We start from the raw sequence: 21,621 nt of genomic DNA, 5'->3' as shown, positions 1-21,621 counted from the left end.
AAAGAACGGTAAAGCTGATGCCCTTTCTCGGATGGGAGTGGAAGAACACTTGATCAACCCTAAACCTGTACCAATCATTCCCGAACAAAGAATTCTGGGTGTAATCACCACAGAATCCATAGAGGAAGTTAAGGATAAAGCCAGGCAACTTGTAACTCCAGCAGACATACAGAATTGGCATCTGCAGGGAAAGGACTTTGCAGTAAAGGACAACTTATTGTATTTCCAAGAACGATTATACCTACCCAGCACAGATTTACAGAAAAAAGTAATCTCTTGTTATCACGATTCTTTAATGGAAAGACATCCCGGTATGGCCAAGACCTCAGAAAAGATCAAGCGCTACTTCTGGTGGCCGTCTTGGAAAAAAGATATCAGAGACTTTATAATGTCCTGTGGAGTATGCGCCCAAAACAAGAGTCAAAAGGAAAGACCAGCAGGCCTCTTACGCCCTATTGACATCCCACCTCGCCCTTGGCATACGCTTTCTATGGACTTCATCACCGATCTACCTCCATGCTCCGGATACAATATGATTCTAGTAATCGTGGACTTATTCTCCAAGATGGCGCCTTTCATTCCGCTCAAAGGCTTGCCAACAGCAGCAACTATGGCCCGAGAATTTCTCGAAAACATCGTCCGACTGCACGGTTTTCCTTCGGTTCTAATTTCGGATCGAGGTAGTCAATTTATTTCTCATTTTTGGCGAAGTTGCTGTCGGTCGGCTCAAATTGATGTGAGACTATCGACCAGTCACCACCCTCAGACCGACGGACAAACCGAGAGGACCAATCAAACTCTGGAACAGTATTTCCGCTGCATGCTGCAACAAACTGAAAAAACTTGGAAAGACATCCTTTGGATAGCCGAATATGCCTACAATAACTCTGTCCATTCGGGAACTGGGAAAACCCCGTTTTTTCTTTTGTACGGCAGTCACCCTCGAACCTCAGAGTTGGATCCCCTCCAAGATCTTGAAACACCAGCAGTAGACTACCTGCATTCTACAATCACCCAAGCCTTTAAGGAAGCTGTTTCTCACCTTCAAAGGGCTAAAGAACAATACAAGAAAGGAGCAGATCAACATCGGAAGGAAGCCCCTCAATATCAAGTAGGGGATTAAGTCTGGTTATCCACCAAATATCTACCTCTAAAAGGGCCACGCACATTCAACCCAAGATACCTTGGTCCCTATTCCATCACTACCATAGTAAACCCAGTAGCGGTCAAGTTGGACTTGCCCCCACACATGAAGATACATCCGGTCTTCCACGTCTCTCTATTAAAACCCGTGCAACCTCAAACCCGACTAACTAAATCTCCAAAACCTATCCTAGTTGATGGAGAACTCGAGTTTGAAGTCAAAAGCATTCTGGACTCCAAGATCTCCAAATCTAAACTATTTTACCTAATTGACTGGAAAGGCTACGGCCCCCAAGAGAGATCCTGGGAACCTGCTGAATATGTCCACGCTCCTCGCCTAATCAAAAGATTTCACCGAACATTTCCTGACAAGCCAAAACCCCCAGAGAAGCCCGGTTTGGGAGGGGCCTTGAGGGGGGGGGGTACTGTCATGATCTCTGCTTCCAAAAGGTCAGGGTTTTCCCAACTCCCTTGGAAGCAGATCCATAACCCAGGTTCCGAGTGCCAACCAGTCCCAATTGGGACCTTTTGGACCCAGTCCTGGCGCCAGTGGCACCAAGCTCATGAATATGCCCAGTCCCAGCGCTGGAAGCGCCGGGCTCATAATGCTTGGGTGGACTTACCTGCAGCAGACCATGCTGCTTACTTGCCTGCCAGTTGAGCCTCTGATCCTCTTCTGTTTGGAACTACTTTTCCTGTTGGGTGGGGCAGGAGCCACTCCCTAGATTCAGAACACTGGAACTCTTCTGGAAAGCAGGAACTCTTTTCTTACCTAGGCGTGGCTGTGGAAGGAGACACGTAAGCACTACAGGAGGCTATATAAACCACACCCGATGGATGAATCTTGCTTTGCGTTATTCTGCATCCTCTGCAGCAGAACGCTCATCGTGTCTTCTGCATCTGATCCTGGGCCTAAGGAAAAAGGCTTACCATCCTGAATCCAGTCTTCAGCAACATCTATAAAGACAAGAAAGAACAGGTTAGCATTACGGTCTTCAGTGACAGCTCTTCACTTACCTGGTCCATCGGCTGTCACCAACGCCTCGCGCTGCATTCCAGCATCTGAAACACAAAGGCTTACCTACTCTTTGTGCGCTCCGGAGGTCTTCACACTGCATTCCGGCATCTGAAAGACAAAAGTTTACCAACTCTTCGCACGCTCCGGAGGCCTTCGGCGCTGCATCCCGCATCTGAAAGACAAAACAAGGTGCGTTTAAAGACATTGGGGAACTTTAATACTCACGTGCCATTACTCCTTTCCACATCTAACCCAGTGGGTATTCCGGCACCCTGCAGCCGCTCCGAACTTGTACCTGCAAAATAAAAAGACAGTTAGAGTGCATCGTGAAGCAGGCAACAAGCGCTTACTGACGTGCTTCCAGGCGCTTCTATTCATCACACGGGCTCCATCTTCAACTCACTTCAGCCCGTCATCCGCCATCGCCGGAACCCTGCAAAACAAGAAACATCATTACTAAAGACTTTAAAGACATTAGAATTACTCGAAACTTACCGTTCGTGCAGTAAACGACGGACAGCAGTCCTCTGAAGTCAAGAGGCCTGCTCCCCTTATCCAGTGAAGAAACTGGTTACAGCACCCTGCCCCGAGGCAGATGGAGAGCACGGCGTTCACTTACCTAAGGTGAGAGCGTTAACCTTTGGGGTTCTACAGGAGAAGAGAAAGGGAAGAAGAGAGAGACATTCAATAACCCAGTTCCTTAATCCCATATTTTCTATCTGCAGACATCTTACCCTTCGAGTCAGACATACAGTGCACAGAGGTCCAGCCCAAAGAGCCAGCCGTGTGTTACACATCACCTTTGAAGATACGGTATACGCCCAGTCAAGACCGGCGCCTCTACGGGAATCAGGTGAGCGTTACAGAGACAGGGTATGGGAAGGATACTTCTTCCACACTGAATCAAATGCCTAGACACATGATATAAGAAGGATACTTCCTCCCCACTGAGTCCAATGCTAAGAGACTGGCTATAGAAAGGATACTTCTGCTCCACCCAGTCAAATGCTTTCTCAGCATCAATGGCTCAAAACTGTTTTAGCAAGTGCTCTCAAATATTGCAATGCAATGATTCCTTTTTTCTTTACTGCCCATATATCTGAAAGCTTCAGATTTGACAATTTCCCCTGTTTGTATTTTGTTAACTGACGCTGAAAGTAATCCTGAAAACATTGCAAGGGATATTCTCTTTTAAAATGCACCGCCTTCTAAAAATGGGTATCTACTTACATGTCAATCTTTGCGGGAAACTACAAAGGCACAATAAAATGGAAATACCTGCCATTTGTTCTTAAGCAGTCAACCCTGGGGATTACGACAGTATGTAAATAAATCCACTAGGCTGATGCCGCCATTTTGAATGGATAATGTTTCCTAATTTTGAAACAACCAATGTAGAAACTGGGCTGGAACTAGACAGAGCAGGCTAGCCCAGGAAACACCTTGATCTGTTCTCAAGCCAAGCTCTCAGGCACATGAGTAGCCCGTGATTTAAAAGGCTGTGCACAGGAGACTGAATGCAGGGGTGAGTATGGTGAGAACTGAAAACAGCAGAGTACAACTTCCATTATTTATTTGTCTCTATTGTTTTATTGTTTAAACCATGGATCTGGCTTGAGGGCAACAGAGCACTGTACAGAGTGTGGGTAGCCAGCATTTGGGCTGGCATCTTTTAACAGTAGCGCAGTACTGTGAGGTCTATGCGTTGGTATGTGCATGCATTGGAATTAGTCCTTGGTCAGGTGTTGTTGAAAGAGCATGTTTTGAGAGATTTGCAAAATTGGAGAATTGTGGGGGCATTCCGGGCCAACACCAGGATCGAGTTCCAGAGGGTGGGTGCATGGCAAGAGAATGATTATTTGCAGGTTCACTCTTTGCGGACGAGTTGTGATTCAATCTAGTTGGTCGATTTGCTGCACGAGGAGCGTGTGCCACCAGATATGTGGGACTTAGCTTCCCGGTATGCTGGTGTGCTACTCGTGACTGCTTTGTAGATGATACATGTAGCCTTGAACAGTATCCTGGCTTGGAGTGGAGGTAAATGTAGTTTGCATAGGATGGGGTAATTCGGTCAGATTTACGTGCTTCCATAATAAGACGTGCTGCAGCGTGATGGACTGCTTTTAGGGGAGCTAAGTGAGCAGCTGGCAGCCCTGTCAGGAGAGCTTTTTCCGCATCGATGTGTGAGGCCACAAGGGCCTGCACTACAGTCCGGAAGTCCTGCAGCGGGTTAAAGGGTTTGATTTTTCGAAGGGTAGATATTGTGAGCAGTCTACTTGGGCCTTCTTGGCTCTGTGTTTCGGGAAGGACAGGCGGCTATAAATGGTGAAGCCTAAGGATTTTGCTGAGTCTGAGAGTTGTGGATCAAATCCTTCTAAGGTTATATCATTGAACCATAAGGATGAATTCAGTCTTGGATGGGTTTAGTTTGAGGTAGGCAGTTGACATCCAGGACTGGATGATGGAGAGGCAATCGCAGAGACGAATGATGCCCTGCACGCTATTTACTCTCTTGTACAACTGAGTATCATCCGATTATTGGTGGATGACTATATTTTTTCTTGTTCTCTTTATCCCTACAGTCCTACCACGAGCACTTGACACCTGATGCCTGCACTTACCCTTCTCCCTTGCACTTGCCACCTTCTGGCCGTACTTTATTTTGTTATTTATTCTATTATCCCTTGTATTGCACTGTACCCTTCCCCGTCCCCCCTGCCGTACTTTACTTTGTTATTTATTCTTTTATCCCTTGTATTGCACTGCCCACTTCCCCATCTCCCCCTGCACTTTCCCCTTCCCCCTTCCCATGCACTTGCGCGATCTGAATGACGCCTGGCCTAGAAGGATCGTTGTCTGTCTTCCCTCTGTTCCCCCTCCCTTGCCTCCTCGCGCCTTGAAACACCTGTGTATAGGCGCGTTATAAATACCATATCATATCATATTGGGATCTTTGAGGAGAGTACCCAAAGGCTCCATGTAAAGGTCCAAAAGGATTGGTGAGAGGATGGAGCCTTGAGGGACTCTGCAAGAGACCTGGCGTCGGTTAGAATGCAACAAGTTCATTTGAACAGCCTGGTGTCTGCCTGGGAGGTAGGGGGTAAACCAATTCAGGATGGTTCCAGAGAATCCAATCCTGTCAGCAAGGAGGGCGAGAAGGATGCGGTCAGAGGTCAAAGTGGGAGGGAACTAAAGGGTACAACGTTTCCTTACTTCCCAGAGAAATCAGTCATAATTCCCTTACTTTGTGACCTGGAGTACCGTTCCAGCACGGTAGGAAAAGCCACTTTAGAAAATAAACAAATAAATAAAACAGCTCCCCTCCTGGGGACTTGAACTTATGCTCTGTGTTATCAATCCTGTGTCAAACAAAATGGTGGTATCTCGCAAGTCCTGGCTAAGCTTTGTTCATTTCAATGAACTGCTTGCGAATGAAGCCTATTCCCAGGTAGTCACGCAGCAATATGCGAATTGCTGTAGACACAGGGGTGCTTGTGTAGGCACAGAGATGGTTGCAGGTAATGGGAGGGGCATATCAGTAGCTACAGTCATGTACATGCCCCTTAAGGCGTGAAGGGAAGGGGGGGGCTACATAAAGCTGCAGGCTGACGGTGCAATGACACACTAATGTTGTCATTTAAATTTGTATTCTTTCACCAAGTGTTTTTTAGCCTTGCAAGAACTTTTGTAAATCACAGATTTTTGGGGTGGTGGGAAGGAAAGGAGGGACCCAGGTATGGGGGGTTTGAATTGAGGGGGTGGGGGAAATGACTGAGTATGGGAGATTGAATGGAGCAGAAAAAGGTGTGAGGCATAAAAGGGGGTGAGGCAGAGGAACATCGTTCCTCCACTTTGTTTTGTACACTTCGACCACTGGATGCGGTGGTCGATGGTGTTGAATGTAGCCGAGAGGTCAAAGAGGCATGAGTTGCCCTAATCTATCATTTCGAGGGCATCATCCACCACCTGGATGGTGGCTGTCTCGATCCTACACTTCGGGTGGAGCCCTGACTGATAGTAATTAAGCAAGAAACCCTTTTGAGAGAATGATGACTATCAGACATGTTTCAAATTTAAAAATGTGAGCATTCCTGTGTTCCCATAATGCTCTTTGCTTGTATGCCAATCGCCAGGCATGGGTTCTATGAAGAGATACTGTGGACTGGCCTGGTGTATTCATAGGATAATATACAATAAATATGAATTATGTAAAGGAACAGTGAAATGTGATTTTATAATTTTGCAATAACAATATTTTTACAAATGGTATCATTTTAGTTGAATGAATAGGGACATCATGAAAAGCGATGCATTTTGGGAGTCATTTGTAGATTCAGTTGTTCTATCTATGGGGAGACGCGGCGTGTCATACTTTGTTCTGTCTGTGACTAATCAGGCAGACTTTCTTCCATACCCGCTTTGTATTTATGCTTTGCGTGGCTTCAGTTCTCCCTATCACCACACGGTGTCGCACTTGTCCTGTGAGACTGGAGAGTCCGAATCGAGATCCACTGGAGTCTCCAGCAATCTTCTTTCACTGTCAGACGAAGAACGGCAACGACTCGGCAGGGACGGATTATTGCAGAGTTCCGTGTTCTATGGAGGGCACGCTATTTTGATAACCTTTTTTTATTGGAACATTCGGCCAAATTGAACTTTCATTGAAGAGAAACTATATAAGTGACCAGCGCGGATGATGGCAGGAGATGGAGCTTTCCCAGGAGGAACTGTGCTGAGGGGGAGACGGCAAGTGCTGCTTTCTTTGTTGTGTTGCTGCCTCTGCGCTGCTGTTTCTGCACAGATACAATATTCAATTCCTGAAGAAATGAAGAGAGGGTCCGTTGTGGGAAACCTTGCCAAGGATTTGGGGTTAAACTCGAGGCAGTTGCCTGACAGGAAACTCCGCTTTGATTCTGCAGCTGGGAATCAGTATTTTACATTAAATGCAGACACCGGGACCCTGCACGTGAGTGACAGAATAGACAGAGAGGAGATGTGTGGGGAGGCCGCCAGCTGTGCAGTAAAACTCGAGGCCGTTGTGGAGGACCCCCTGAATGTGTTCCATGTGAACATTTTTATTCAGGATATAAATGACAACCCCCCGAGTTTTTTGAAAAATGTGATTCATTTAGAAATCGTAGAGACCACGCTGCCAGGAGCCCGGATTTCTCTTGGGAATGCCCGGGACCCGGATATTGGCATCAATGCCCTGCAGGGCTACAAGGTGAGCCCCAACCCGCATTTTGTCCTGAAAGAAAACGTCAGAAGCGATGGCTACAAAACTGCTGAATTAGTGCTGGAGAGTGCATTAGACAGAGAAAAAGAAAGTCACCACCACCTGATCCTTACTGCGTCTGATGGGGGAGACCCGGTGAGGTCCAGCACCGTGGACATTAATATTAAGGTGCTTGATGCCAATGACAACTTCCCAGTGTTCACCCAAGAGACCTACAGAGCCGCCATCAGTGAAGGAGCTGCAAATAACTCACTGGTGCTGCAGGTGAGAGCCACAGACAGCGACGAAGGATCCAATGCAAAGGTCACCTACTCTTTCAGCAGCATAGCGGCCAAGGCCGTGAATACATTCAGCTTGGACCCTGAGACTGGCGAAATTAAAGTCAAGGCGCCTCTGGATTTTGAGAAGATCAATTCTTACGAAATCGTAGTTGAAGCGAAGGATGGAGGGGGTCATGTTTCTCATTGTAGGGTGATAGTAGAAATTATTGATGAGAATGATAATGCCCCCGAAATAACCTTTACTTCCATAACTAGTCCAGTTCCTGAAAACTCCCCACCGGACACAGTGGTGGCGCTCATCAAAGTTCATGACCAAGATTCGGGATATAATGGTGAGGTGTTATGTAATATTCAAGAACATTTGGCTTTTAAATTAATATCATCCTCTGAAAAGTATTACAAGCTTGTGACAGTAGGGCCCATGGACAGGGAAACGGTTCCCGAGTACAACATCACAGTCACAGCCACGGACAAAGGATCTCCTCCTCTAGCGACAAGCAGAACCATCCGCTTACAGCTCTCTGACCTAAATGATAATCCTCCAATTTTTGAAAAAGCATCTTATCAGGTCTATGTCCCAGAGAACACTTCTCCTGGTGCTTCAATTTACCAGCTGATTGCATCCGATCTAGATTTGAGCCAAAACTCTCATGTCACTTATTCGATAGGAAATCATCACATGAGGGACATTCCTCTATCCTCCTACATCTCCATTAACTCCCAGACGGGTGTCATCTACGCCCAGCGCTCCTATGACTATGAGCAGCTCAGGGAGTTTGAGTTCCAGGTGAAGGCTCAGGACTCTGGGTCTCCCCCACTCAGCAGTAATGTCACTGTGAAGGTATTTATAGTGGATCAGAATGATAACCCTCCAGAAATCCTCTACCCAGCGCTAGGACCTGATGGCTCAGTCCTGTTTGAGATGGTTCCCCCTTCCTCAGATCCAGGTTACCTGATAACAAAAGTGGTGGCTGTGGATCGTGATTCTGGTCACAACGCCTGGCTGTCCTACCACCTGCTTCATGCCTCGGAGTCTCCACTCTTTAGAATTGGGCTCCACACTGGGCAGATCAGGACATCAAGAGCCTTCCTGGAGAAGGATCCTCTCAAGCAGAAAGTGGCCATCTTAGTGAAGGACAACGGGCAGCCTCCTCTGTCAGCCACCGTGACCCTGAACATGGTGTTTGCAGAAAACATGCACGGGGCGCTCCCTGAGCTGAGCGACCCACCCCGTGTTGATGATGATCACTCCTACTTAAAAGTGTATTTAGCTGTAGCATTAGCTTTAATTTCGTTTCTATTCGTTTTAACTCTGATGCTTGCTGCGATAATCAAATGCAGGAAACCCAAGGGGCCGAAGATGTTTGAGTCTCTAAACCCAACAATGTATTCGGACATTGACCCAAGATTCACATCTAATTACCAAAACGGGACGCTGCCACTACCCTACTCTTATGAGGTCGCTGTTGCCTTGAACTCCGGACAAGATGAGTTCACTTTTCTCAAATCGAGTCAGGATGCTTCAACAGATATTCAGTGCTCAGCCAACGATTCAGGGTTAGGAGACGAGTCTCTTGGAGAAACGATTGGACCTGAGAGCTTAAAACATGTGAGTCATGTTCACAGTTCAATTGGGAGATTTCAAATTGCCTTTTCATTGTTTAATTAGTCAGAGAATGACTGTGGTGTTTATTGGTCTGCCTGGTTATTCACTTATATGATTAACCACGAGTGTTTTGAATGTTTCCTCTTGCGCGACTCCATTGCACATGTTCACAGCACACATTTCTATATTTCAAAAGGTAAACCATAAACAGTCTGAGACAAATGGGAGAGCAATTAGCTTCCGCACACCTTGATAAATGGTGGCACTCTCTATTGAGGGGTATTACTTCATGATATGTATTTTATTATTAAGTGAGACATATTGAATAATGTCGATATTTTTTAATTAAGGTGTAACTGTCTATTCTGTTTTTTATTCTTTATTTTTGCTTCTTGTCTATAGGACATCTACTGCTAAAAACTACTTTCTAAATCCGAAACAAAGATTATTGGCTGACTGACTAAAACTAAAACAATCTGTTAATTTGCAATATTTGCTGATTCATGAATAGTTAATGGTTTCCATGGTGTTGATAGCATTTGTGTAACTGTATAATAGATTAGCGATAATGTATTGTGACAAATCCCAAGGTATTGTCACTGCTTTAAATGGGGAATCCCCTTTGCCTGAGGCCAGTGTTGTGAGGCCGCTACCCAATAATCCCTCTGGGGGTGGTACTCGGGGAGAATCTCATGAGGACGAAGGACCCAATTGAAAGTAGTGACCACTTCGGGAGAATGGTCACTCCCGCTTTCCCTCAAGACCCCTCCAAGACCCTTCCCGGAGTAACTGTTTGGATTCTTATTTTCTCTGAACACTGTTGCTGTTAGTCTTAAAGTATTTTAGAGAATTTCCTGGGTTCGTCGGGTCTAGATGGGGTCCCAGTGCACAACTAAAATCATAAAGACATTGTGGGAACAAGACTGTGTGCAGGTGGAAAGTAGCACAGACAGAAAGGACACGACAAACATCAGTGCAAGTAAAAGTCCACAGGTTTACTGAACAAATCTACCCATTGGCAGATGCCTGAAGAGTTGGGGGTCCATTCAGCGTGATTCAGTAACTGGCCTGCTCACACCAGGTTAATCGTGGTCTAATATCCAGAGTACCGTGGAGGTAGGAAACGGAAAGTCAGCCATGCATGATGCAAGTCCTCTTTTATTGTGCATACCTCAATCATAATTCATTGATGGCAGCCAACACGACCTGGCTCTTTCATTATCAGCCCTTAGCTGATAAAGATTTGGATTTTGTGTTTTTATTGTGTGCAGGTTCAGTAAGAAAATGAAAACAATTGAGGACGTGGCCTTACACGCATTAGTGATATACAGTATAAGTTGCCATTGCACCCAAACAGTGAATTGAGGTTGACATAGGAGGGTGGAAGAAAAGGACAGAGCAATAAATGAAAACAAGGAATCAGGGACTGAGTGCCAGGCAAGTGGACAAGTAAAGTTATTGTTGGATCAAACGGGACGGGGGCAGAAACATGAGGCAAGACAAATCCAAGTTCTGTGAAGCTGTGAAAAGTGTGCACACTGGGTTGGGGTAGTGTTAAAGCCTGAAGTCGGTCTGAGAAATAGCATTGCCTTGTAGTCGGCACGCTCCCACCGTCATCGGTTTGTCTTTTGTTAGGCTGAATCGCACGCTGCGGCTTCCGTGTCACGTTGTTGAATCTGGTTTTCCAACATAAAGCTGCCTGTCTTGCAAGCAGCCTCTAGGTTTTTTTTTTCTCTCCGAAAGGGACTAGTTGACATAGCAATGATATGCACAGATGTGTTGCCTATCCTTTTATTTTCTGTGAGCGTTCCTCTATGTTGTTCTTGTTCGACTTATCTGTGCTTTTTCTACTAATCCATGCAATTTACATTCCCACCCTGGTCTTCCTTTTCTGCTCAGCACAGCTGCTGTTTTAGTACCTCTCAAAAAGTGAGCACATCATCTACCTTAGGATCTAATCGTGCACTCTCATGATTTTCAGCTGCTTTCTTTCCCTCAGGTCTTTCACGTGTTTGCAGAAGAACATTAGGTTATATACATTTTCAGTATCACTTGGCCCTCCCTTTCTCACTTTTGGCATCTGCCCTCTGGTTTCTGCTGTATTGCAGTGCCTTGTTTCCAGTGAAGTTCATTGGGGCCAGGGCAAACATCTGCCTGTTCTCAGGGTTAGTAAATGTGACAGCACAGCGTTGTGAGGATCCTTTGCACCACACATATTTCCTTTAATGGGAATCATCTAATCCTGTTCAGATCATGCTCTTCTGAGCAGGATGTGGTATTCGATTTTGAATCAGCCACTTTACACAGGATACGCTCTCCTGGTGGTTAGAATGATTTGGAGAAGACCCGCACAAAGTTTCTCGTGTCACTGCGCAAACTGATCACAAAAAGAAAAACATCCAAAGTTTCTCGTACTCTGCACTAAACTAGCATGGATCAGAAAGACAGACCTGTGACACAAACCTAACATGGGATCGGAATACCATGCACCACACGAAACTGGGTGAAATTTCAGTGAAAGCAGAAAAGTAATGCGGAGTTCGCAGATCGGGCGGTAGCGGAATCCAGTGTGGATACCGCACTATTCGCTTTGCGGGCAAAAATTTCACTCACCCCTAGTCTTGAGGTGTTCGATAAATAAAACCTGCGCATGACATACATCCATGATGATGAATTCCACAGTGGATTTGTCGTTAGGACGGTTGTATTTTGCCTAAAACACACTATTTTATCCAGTTCTTCCAGTACAGGCGCATACAACATTATCCCCGGCCTAAGGCATTCATTTTGCAACAAAAGGGACCCAGGATATACGACACCTAAGTGAGGCACTGCAATGCCCCCATGAGATGAGAGTGTGGGCACGGGTGGCTATCTTCTGAGTCTTTACTCAGGCGTGGAGATGCCAACAAAGAAGGAAAGAATAAGGAGCTTTGTAAAGTGATCAGCATGCATTCACCTGTGTTTAAGCTGCTGCAGTTATTGGCTGGGGCCCTAGGTGGCGATGTTTACCCATCAGAGAGAGAAAAACGCATGAAGCGATCCAGCAAACCACGTGGCACAAACGCATCCTAGATAGTCTGGGGTTTGGGGGAAGCCTCCATGAAAATCTCAATGCCAGTCCGGCTGATCTTCGGTGAAGTCCCTTCGTTCAATCCTCTCACGGTTGAAGCCTTGCAGTGAGAGATAACAGGAGGGACTCGCCTGCTGCCATGGCACAGACATCAAGAGGCTTCGACCCCCGGGCTCCTCTGCTGCTCGTCGCTGCAATGCTGACAGTCTGGGGAGCCGCTTCTGGGCAGCTCCGTTATTCCATTCCCGAGGAAATGAAGAAAGGCTCTTTTGTGGGAAACGTGGCTCTGGATCTGGGGATGGACCCCCAGGAGCTATCAGAAGGGGGAGCCCGCATCGTGTCCAGAGGTAGGAAGCAGCATTTTACTCTCAATGCAAACACCGGGCGTTTATACACCAATGAGCGGATTGATAGAGAAAATATCTGTGGACAGGGTCTAACGTGCCTATTAAATGTAGAGGTTCTTTCTGGGAGTCTTATGAAAGTCTATCCTTTGGAAGTAGAAATTCAAGATATTAATGACAATTCACCGACGTTTGTTGTTGATCAAATAACATTACCAATAATTGAAATCACGGCAGTGGGAGCACGATTTGAGCTGCCTGAGGCACACGATGCAGATGTGGGAGGGAACTCTCTCCAGAGCTACCAGCTCAGTGCAAGTGAACACTTCACCCTGGATGTGAAAAATAGAACCGATGGCAGAAAATATGCTGAGCTGGTGCTGGAGAAATCCCTGGACCGGGAGGAGCAGGAAGTGCACAGCTTAACCCTCAGAGCCACTGATGGGGGGCACCCGGCCAGATCAGGAACAGTGCGGGTACAAATCAATCTTATTGATGCCAATGACAACGCCCCAATGTTCGACCAGCCTCTCTATAAGATCCAAGTTTTGGAAAACGTGCCCACAGGGTCTGTTTTGGGAACCGTCAGAGCCACTGACATGGACCAGGGCACAAACTCCCAAGTAACCTACTCCTTTAACAAACTTAAGGAAAATCTTTCACAAAAGTTCAAACTGGATTCTAACACTGGAGAAATATCTGTGAATACAAATCTGGATTTTGAAGAATCGGAAATGTATGAATTTGAAGTCGTAGGAAGTGATGGTATTTTCTCATCACGTTGCAAAGTTCTCATAGAGGTCATTAACGTGAATGATAATAGACCAGAGATTTTGATGTCATCCGTGGTTGGGCACATTTTAGAAAGTAGCCCACTGGGCACTGTCATTGCTCTTCTCGAGGTGTTTGATGGGGATTCAGGAGTACATGGTAAGGTTATTTGTTCCCTTCCTCCTGAACTCCCCTTCCTGTTAAAGATGTCGGTTGGAAGTTATTACAGTTTAGTAACTGATGGAGTTTTGGACAGAGAGAAGGTCCCACAATATAACATAACAATTACTGCCACGGACAGTGGAACTCCCTCACTGTCAACAACTGAAACCATCATCCTTCAGATTACAGATGAAAACGACAACCCTCCAGTATTTCATCAAATGTCATACAGTGCCTACATAATGGAAAACATTCCTCAGGGCACTTCTGTTTTCGCTGCGAAGGCAACAGATCTGGATTGGGGCAAGAATGCCAGGATCAGTTACTCCATCGTTGATGGACACATTGGGGATGTGCCATTGTCTTCCTACATCTCCATTAATTCTGAATCTGGCGTCATCTATGCACTTCAGTCCTTCGACTTTGAAAAGTTCAGAGACTTCCAGATCCAAGTGAAGGCCCAAGATGGCGGCTCCCCAGCTCTGACGAGTAATGTCACTGTGACATTCTTTATACTGGATCAGAATGACAACACCCCTGAAATATTATACCCCTCAGCCCCCACAGATGGCTCCTCTGGGGTGGAGATGGCTCCTCGCTCCTCTGAGCCGGGGTATCTGATCACTAAGGTGGTGGCTGTTGATGGGGACTCTGGGCAGAATGCCTGGCTCTCCTACCAGCTGCTGAGGGCCACAGACCACGGCCTGTTCACTGTAGGTCTCCACACTGGGGAAATCAGGACCGGTCGCCCTATTATGGAGAAAGACGCCATTAAACACTACCTGGTGGTGTCGGTGAGGGACAATGGCCAGCCTCCTCTCTCTGCCTCAGTGACAGTCACCATAGTGTTGGCAGACAGTATGCCGGAAATGCTGCATGACGTCAGTAACCCTTCAGCTCCCACAGACATGGAGTCGGACCTCACGCTGTATCTGGTGATCGCTGTTGCTGTTATTTCCTTCTTGTTCCTTTTTCTGATCATTTTGCTTGTGGCCATTAGGCTCCATCATTGGAGGGAGTCCCAGCTCTCCGAGTCATCAGGGGTTAATTTCCGTTCACTTCCCGCCTCTCAGTTTCTGGGGATTGATGGGGTCAGAGCTTTTCTACAGACCTATTCTCATGATGCCTGTTTAACAACAGACTCTGGGAAAATCCCTTTTAATTTCCAAATGCCAAGCAATATGGACACCCTTTCAGGAAACCAGAGTGATGAAAAACAAGGACCTCTCCTCATTGAAGATTATTTAAACATTGGAAAAGAGGACCAGCCCTTTATTCAGGTAAATTGGTGTTTTGCGGTTTCTTAGCTTGATTTGCATATACGAATGCTACATTGATATTTTAATTAATAAATATGATTACAAATCTACGATCCTGTGCCATTTTTACTACTGAAATATGTCCAGCTAGTAGAAAATACACAAAAAATAAGCACTCATTTAAGCTGCCAAACTTTAGCCATTCTGAAATAGTCCCAGTCATTCTGGAAAAGCAGACATAAACAGAGGAAAGGGATCCAGTCAGCTACCACGCAGTGCAGCGGAACTCGGCATTGCTGATGAGAACCACAGACTCATTCAGAATCCCACACATGCGGTCTTGTCACATTGATGAGTAGGATCTCTGGAATTACTTTAGAAGTATGAAGCATGTGCTGTAAATCATTTGAGAATGTCATGCTTCAACACTTGTCAGGCTTTGTTCAATACTTTCTTGCGAATTAGTCTTCAAGCTATAACTTGGCAATTGAAATGTTGTTAGATTGTGTCGTTTGTTTTGTTTTGTAAAATAATTGTCATTGAACGTCTGATCATTGCAAGGCAGAGACGAGTACAATCCTGCAAAGATCATTCAACACAATATTCCCGTAAGCAGAGCACAGGGAAAACAGTCAATTCTTTATATGTGCATTGCATCGCGGCATCATGAATATCAAGGGGGCTCTCGCAGAGAGAGGAGCAAAGGCTTGGGAATTCTGCCCGATACTATATGGCCAAGCCAGAATGGTAGAGTGTGTGTACGTCAAACTTTAAAGCACAACACATGACACAGTCGGGGAAGATCCCCACCATAACTTGGGGTTAGGGGATGTGGACTTGGCAAAAAAGCAGAGTGGAGGGAGAAATATCCGGGGGTGGGTGGATATCAGAAGTTCATACGTGTAAACCAGTAAAAGGTGCCCATTTGTCTTTTTCTCCATTGTGACACGTTCTCTCTACCTGATAGCAAACCCAGACCTGCACATTCCCCACAGGAGAGTTTTCTGGATCTCCTCAAGACTTTAAGAATTTATATCTGTGGGAGGGGTTCAGTGAGGCTGGAAGTACTGCCAGGATTAGCAAGGAAAGGTCTCTGGAGATCAGAGAGCCAACAATCATATCAACAGGAAAGAGAACTTCCTTCCAGAATTCACCTACCCACTGCCTTTTACCATGTCCAGTGTGCATCAGAGGCACCAACTTATAAAGGCGCATTCTCATCCGGTGTCTTAAAGGGTTGTAGGTCATTTGGTAGAAAACCAAATGATCGAATGCCATTTGATCGAGAGTCAAATGGTCGGAAAAATTGTCGATTCTTTTTTTTTTTGTTGTAATTTTTTTTTTTAAGGGGGTTTCCCCCTCCCAACCCCCTTTTTCTATATTTTTTTTTTACCAAACAAAACAAAAAATATATATAAATAAATAAATAAAAAAATTCGATGATCCAGAATTGAATTGGGTCGCTTATCGGAGACAGCGAGCAGTTTCATTCTGACTCTTGTCCATTGGGAGAAGGGTCATTTTACTGCTGTGAATCTTAACCCATGGTGTGAAATATACATAGCTCCACCTATTGCACTTGTTCTGAACTAATTGTATATTCTCTTGCCTGATAGCTTTGGTTTTCCTTGATATCATGACCCACAAGCAGGTGAATCCTCCCACCCCACGGTTAAACGTTTTGCTCTCCAGTTTCCTATGAGATGAAGTAGAAATCGGGAATACTGCTGCCGTGTTACTATAAGCTTTAAAATAAGAGGCTTCTGTCTAGGTGTCTAGTTCCTTTCCGAGCTGGACCAGCAGCTTCTGGTGAAGCGAAGAGGACCAAGAGATCGATCAACAGCATATAAGGACACTTTAGAAGTGTAACCTTTATAGCTCCATCTGAAAATACCCCTGTGCCTGCAAATCACTACGGCCAGAGTCCCCATGGTCAGGTCATGTAGGTATGGTGACAGAGGTCAAGCCAGACCCATACTCCTCTGCAGGGAAAATGTCCTAAAATCAAGCCTTTAATAGCAATACGCTCCCTGCAGTGTGCACGCAGGGCTCGAAACAGCATCAGAAAAAGCAGTCTAAACTCACATGTGGACAGGATATGGGAAGGATACTTTAACCCCACAGAGTCAAATACCAAGAGAGCGGGTATAGGAAGGATACTTCAGCCCCACTGAGTCAAATGCCAAGAGAGCAGGTATAGGAAGGGTAGTTCCACCCCACTGAGTCAAATGCCAAGAGAGCGGGGATAGGAAGGGTAGTTCCACACTACTGAGTCAAATGCTGAGAGACAAGATATAGGAACAAGACTTCTGCTCCACCCAGTCCAATCCAGCAAGACATGCTATGGGAAGGATACTTCCACCCCACTGAGTCAAATGCCATGAGACATGCTATAGGAACGATACTTTGCTCCACCCAGTCCAATCCCGAGGGACAGGGTATAGGAAGGATACTTCCGCTCCCCCCAGTCAAATGTTTTCCCAGCATCAGTGGCACTATACTGTTTTATCAAGTTCTCCCACATATTGCATTGCCAACAATGCCTTTTTTGGCCATATATCTGAACACTTAAAATGTCACAATTTCCCCTGTTTATATTTTGTAAACTGACGCTAAAAGTAATCCTGAAAACATGCCAAGGGATATTCTCTTTTAAAATGCACCCCCGTCTTAAAATAGCTATCTGCCTACCTGCAAATCTTTGTGGAATCTGCTATCAATTTTTAATGCCTAGCATTAAATAGAGGCACATAAAAAACTGAAAATGCTTAGCATTTGTTCTTGAGCAGTCAATCAACCCTGAGGATTATGACAGTGCCTAAATCACTCGTCAGATTGCACCATTTTGAATGGGTACTTTTTCTTAATTTTGAAACCACCAGCGCAGGTCAGTTCTCTTTTGCGCTGCTCTGTCCCGAGGCCCAGAGGGCTAGCCCAGGAAACACCACAAGCAGCCCACGCTTCAGAAGACTCAACAGGGGAGCCTGTATGCAGAAAGAGGCAAAACCTCAAATGTTGGTTAGGAACTGTGCAAATACTCCTATGTCCCGTCCCCTTTCATCCATACTGCATGGGGGTCCCTCGCTAGTGACGGGAACAGAACCTTTTTCACCAGAAAAAATGTATTTTCCTCTTTAAATTTAGTTTTGTGCAGGTCCTTGGCCCCGGAAGCATGCACTCCCTTGACACCGCTCTCCAGGGCCACACCTCAGTCCTCTTTTCCTTGTCGACAGGAGCGAACCTGCTTCATTTGCGCTGTGGTTGAGGTACTTTGTTTTTCCCTCCTAATTCCACACATTTGCAAGTCTTCCCCTGGGATATTTGTCCGTTTTTTTATTGTTTAATTTTTCCTTAAATCTTATACAATGTTAGGAACTTTAATTTATACCGTCCTCCAGTGCCTCGCCCCTCTCTGGCGCATATCGGCTGCAGCAGGCTTTCGTAGGTGCCCGTCCTACGTTGGGTCCTTTCCAGCGTCAGACTCGCATGCACTCTGCCTCCACTGCCTCGGCGAAGACCACGGCTGGGGCGGCTGCTCAGCGTGCAACGCCCTTACTCCTCGGTCACTCCAGCTTGCGATGTGGAGGGAGCTGTTCACCAGATCTCCGCCTGAACAAATCAAGGAGTACATGTGTAGGAAAACAAAGGTCAAGCTAAGTGTTCTGTTCTCCAAAGCACCCTGCAAAGGTGACTCCTTCCCCGGGAAGCAGCCAAGCAGGAGTGGCCACTTGGGCCCTGTCACCAGCCAAGGTACCGAGGCTCACCAAGCTATTGGCCTAATGGCTGAGGATCTACGGATCCTCCCGGTGGCAGCGCGGAGGGGCCAGACGTCTCTTGTACTCTTGCACCAGGAAATCTCCATAGGAGCGTTGCCCTAGTACCGAGCCTACACCTGAGTGGGCGCCTACATGTAGTAGCACTACCGGCTGCATGTCCGAGGGTGATCAGCCTACCAGGTCAATGCCTGAGGTGAAGGGGAGGCAAGAGTTTATGCTCACAAGCAAACAGGTAGAGGCCAGAGCCAGTACCGCAATGGAAACAGACCACGCGTGTGTCGGTCCAGGACAAGATGGCAGCGCAGACAAACAAAATGATGACATGTCCTGACGCACGCCACTCCAGCGAAGCCAGAGGCAGAACTTCATCCACAGGGTGGAATGGGCTCCCATGATCACGCCACAGGTAAGGTGGTGCATATCCTACACAGTGCCCTCAGGGCAGCAGCGCTATATCGAGGTGAGTTACTCGCAGGGCAGGCACCGCGTGGGAAAATAACAGCCCTCCACGCCGGTCACACCATCTGTGCATGTGCATGAACGCGCATCTCTAGCACGCGAGGTACAATTCTTTGAAAAGCTCCCCTCTCTGATGAAGTCTCCTCAAATGGGTGGCATCCTGAGGGAAATTATTAAAGACATGCTTCCTCCTATGCCTACACAGCCTTTGGCTACAGTCCAGCTGCAGCTGGCTCCACCCTAATTCTCGGTGGCTTCCCAATCTACACAGACACTGGCTCCCCGCAGCCTAGCATCACAGCTCTGTCCCTGCCTCCCACGGCCCCCCACGGTTGCTCCGGCCATGCCACCCCTGGGTCCTGCGGAACACTTAGACTACACGGATCAAGGGCACACGGACAAAGATGAGGATCCGGGCACCTCATCTTCAGCGAGGGCCTTCAACGATAGGCTAGCAGGATTGGCGGAATACCTGGGCATCCCTCAGCCTCAGAAGGAACAGCCAGAAGCGGGGTGCTAGCTGAAGTCCTAACCATGAGATCAGCCACCAGATCGATCATCCCACTCCAAAAAGACGTGGAAACCCTGGCAAGAAACAGTTGGACCAAGCCCCATTCTACGCAGCCCACCAACAAAAGTCTGGACCCTAAAGAATCGGCAGGCAGAAGGGAATACACTCCTCTTATCGGTTCACCCTCAACCTCATTCATCTGTGATAGCAGCAGCTTCCATGTATGCCAAAGCACAGACATCCACATCGTCCTCATCTACCTCTGCCTTACTGGGCAATGAGGAGAAGGTTCTGGGGGCATACGGGAAGAAAGCATACTCCAACGCCGGCTTCCACCTTCTGCAAGCTAATGCAGCCGTCATGCTGGCGGCTGCAAATCGGAGGCTATGCAGGGAAATCGCTGATTTCCTTCCTGATCTGCCAGTGCACAAGCAAGCGTCCTTCAAGATTAGATTGGCCGAAGCCAGACTAGTGGCAAAAGACCTAATGGAATCGTCTGTGGCGCATATCAACACGGCTGGAAGGGCCATCTGCGTGGCCACAGATATGAGGTGGACGGCATAGCTAAAAGCCACCTGGTTTAACCCAGACGTAGAAGACTGCACCCTGGATCTTCCGTTTGAGGTGGGGGACTTGTTCCATTTATCCACGGATGAGGAATTGGACAAGAAAAAGAACAGTTCCCAAACCGCCAAGTCCTTGGGTGTACTGGCAAAGCCTGCATCCAAGCCGTTTTGGCAGGGACAAGCCCGATCTGACCGGGGAAGAACATTCAGCGGATTCAGGACCAGAGGGCCAGGCAACCTAACGGTTCCCCCAGCCAACACAGGCGCAAGCAACACAAAGATCCTCCCGCAAAGGCTTCTTCCAATTCCACTCTCGGGCACCTGCCTCAGAGGGAAAGAAGCGATGGCGCGGTTATCAAGGTCCACAATTCCCTGGTGGGGGCAAGCTTGCTCTTCAATTTTAGTCCTGGCAGACACTCTTCGCGGATCCATGGATCCTATCAGTGGTCTCCCATGGTTTCCGGCTCTCTCTCCTCCAAACCCCCCGTTCTCTCCACTCCTCCCTCAGATCAGGACACCAGCTCTCCTTGCGGAGGTCCGCTCACTGGTATTGAGTGGGGCAGTAGAAGAAGTTCCTCCCTCGCAGAGATTCTTGGGGTTTTACTCATGGATTTTCGCAATACAGAAGAAGAACCAGGCAGGCCTGTGAGTGGTTCTCTATCTATCCTTCTTAAACCTATCCCTAACCGTCCAAAGGTTCAAGATGGTTATGTCAGCTCTGATTGCGGAGTCTCTGCGTGGGGGAGACTGGACATGTTCCCTGGATCTGAAGGATGCATACCTACATGTCCCAATAGTGCAGCCCCACCGCTCCTGACCCCGGTTCAGAGTGGTGGGCTCCCACTTCCAGTACAAGGCCCTCCCATTTGGGCTCAATTCAGCCCCACGGGTATTCACAAGGCTCATGAGTGTGGTGGCAGCGTTGCTCAGATCAGAGGGCCACCACGTATACCCTTACCTGGTTGGTCCGAGCGGAATCCCAAGGGGGATGTTTGGAATGCGGCCTCCGAGCTTATGGATATTCTTTACTAATTCGAGTTCTCCAGCCACAGAAAGTCTCTGCTCCAGCCTACCCAAGCCTTGGTCTTTCTGGGTCTGATGTGGGATACCAGAGGGCAGAGGATCTGCCCCACCATGGAAAAGGTGGCAGTTCTAAAGACAGCTACTGGGCATTTTCTCAGCAGGTTGGAATCTTCGGCCTGGTGGTACCAACATCTGTTGGGAATTATGGCAGCATGCCTCCTGGCCGCTCTGCATACAAGGCTCAAAATGAAGAGGGTACAGTTACACCTCTCAGCTTCCTGGATCCAGGAAACGAGTTCTAAAGCAACATCAGTCACCATCCCGGCGGAACTCCATTAGGATTTGCTTTGGTGGAGGCAAGACACCAATCTTATGGTAAGCAGACCGTACAGA

At 47.1% G+C, this 21,621-nt stretch overlaps 1 protein-coding gene across 41 annotated transcripts in view; it reads left to right on the top strand.

The window, feature by feature from the left end:
- LOC138582666 (protocadherin gamma-C3-like) overlaps positions 1-21,621 on the top strand; it is a 1,158,828-nt gene that overhangs the window by 846,132 nt on the left and 291,075 nt on the right. Inside the window, exon 1 of one of the 41 annotated variants that reach the window (XM_069654144.1) lies at positions 6,707-9,287. The exons of 39 other annotated variants lie outside the window; for them this stretch is intronic. In XM_069654144.1, the coding sequence (XP_069510245.1) occupies positions 6,855-9,287 (2,433 nt within the window). In that variant the 5' untranslated portion in view covers positions 6,707-6,854. Of the gene's footprint in view, positions 1-6,706; positions 9,288-12,405; positions 14,915-21,621 lie in introns of those variants that run through there. One more of the 41 variants, XM_069654169.1, reaches the window with a different exon arrangement.

The sequence above is a fragment of the Ambystoma mexicanum genome, chromosome 3q, assembly GCF_040938575.1.
Source record: "Ambystoma mexicanum isolate Mex_15411 chromosome 3q, UKY_AmexF1_1, whole genome shotgun sequence".
In the NCBI taxonomy this organism is placed as follows: Eukaryota; Metazoa; Chordata; class Amphibia; order Caudata; family Ambystomatidae; genus Ambystoma; species Ambystoma mexicanum.
This window is presented reverse-complemented; position numbering and strand designations above follow the sequence as displayed.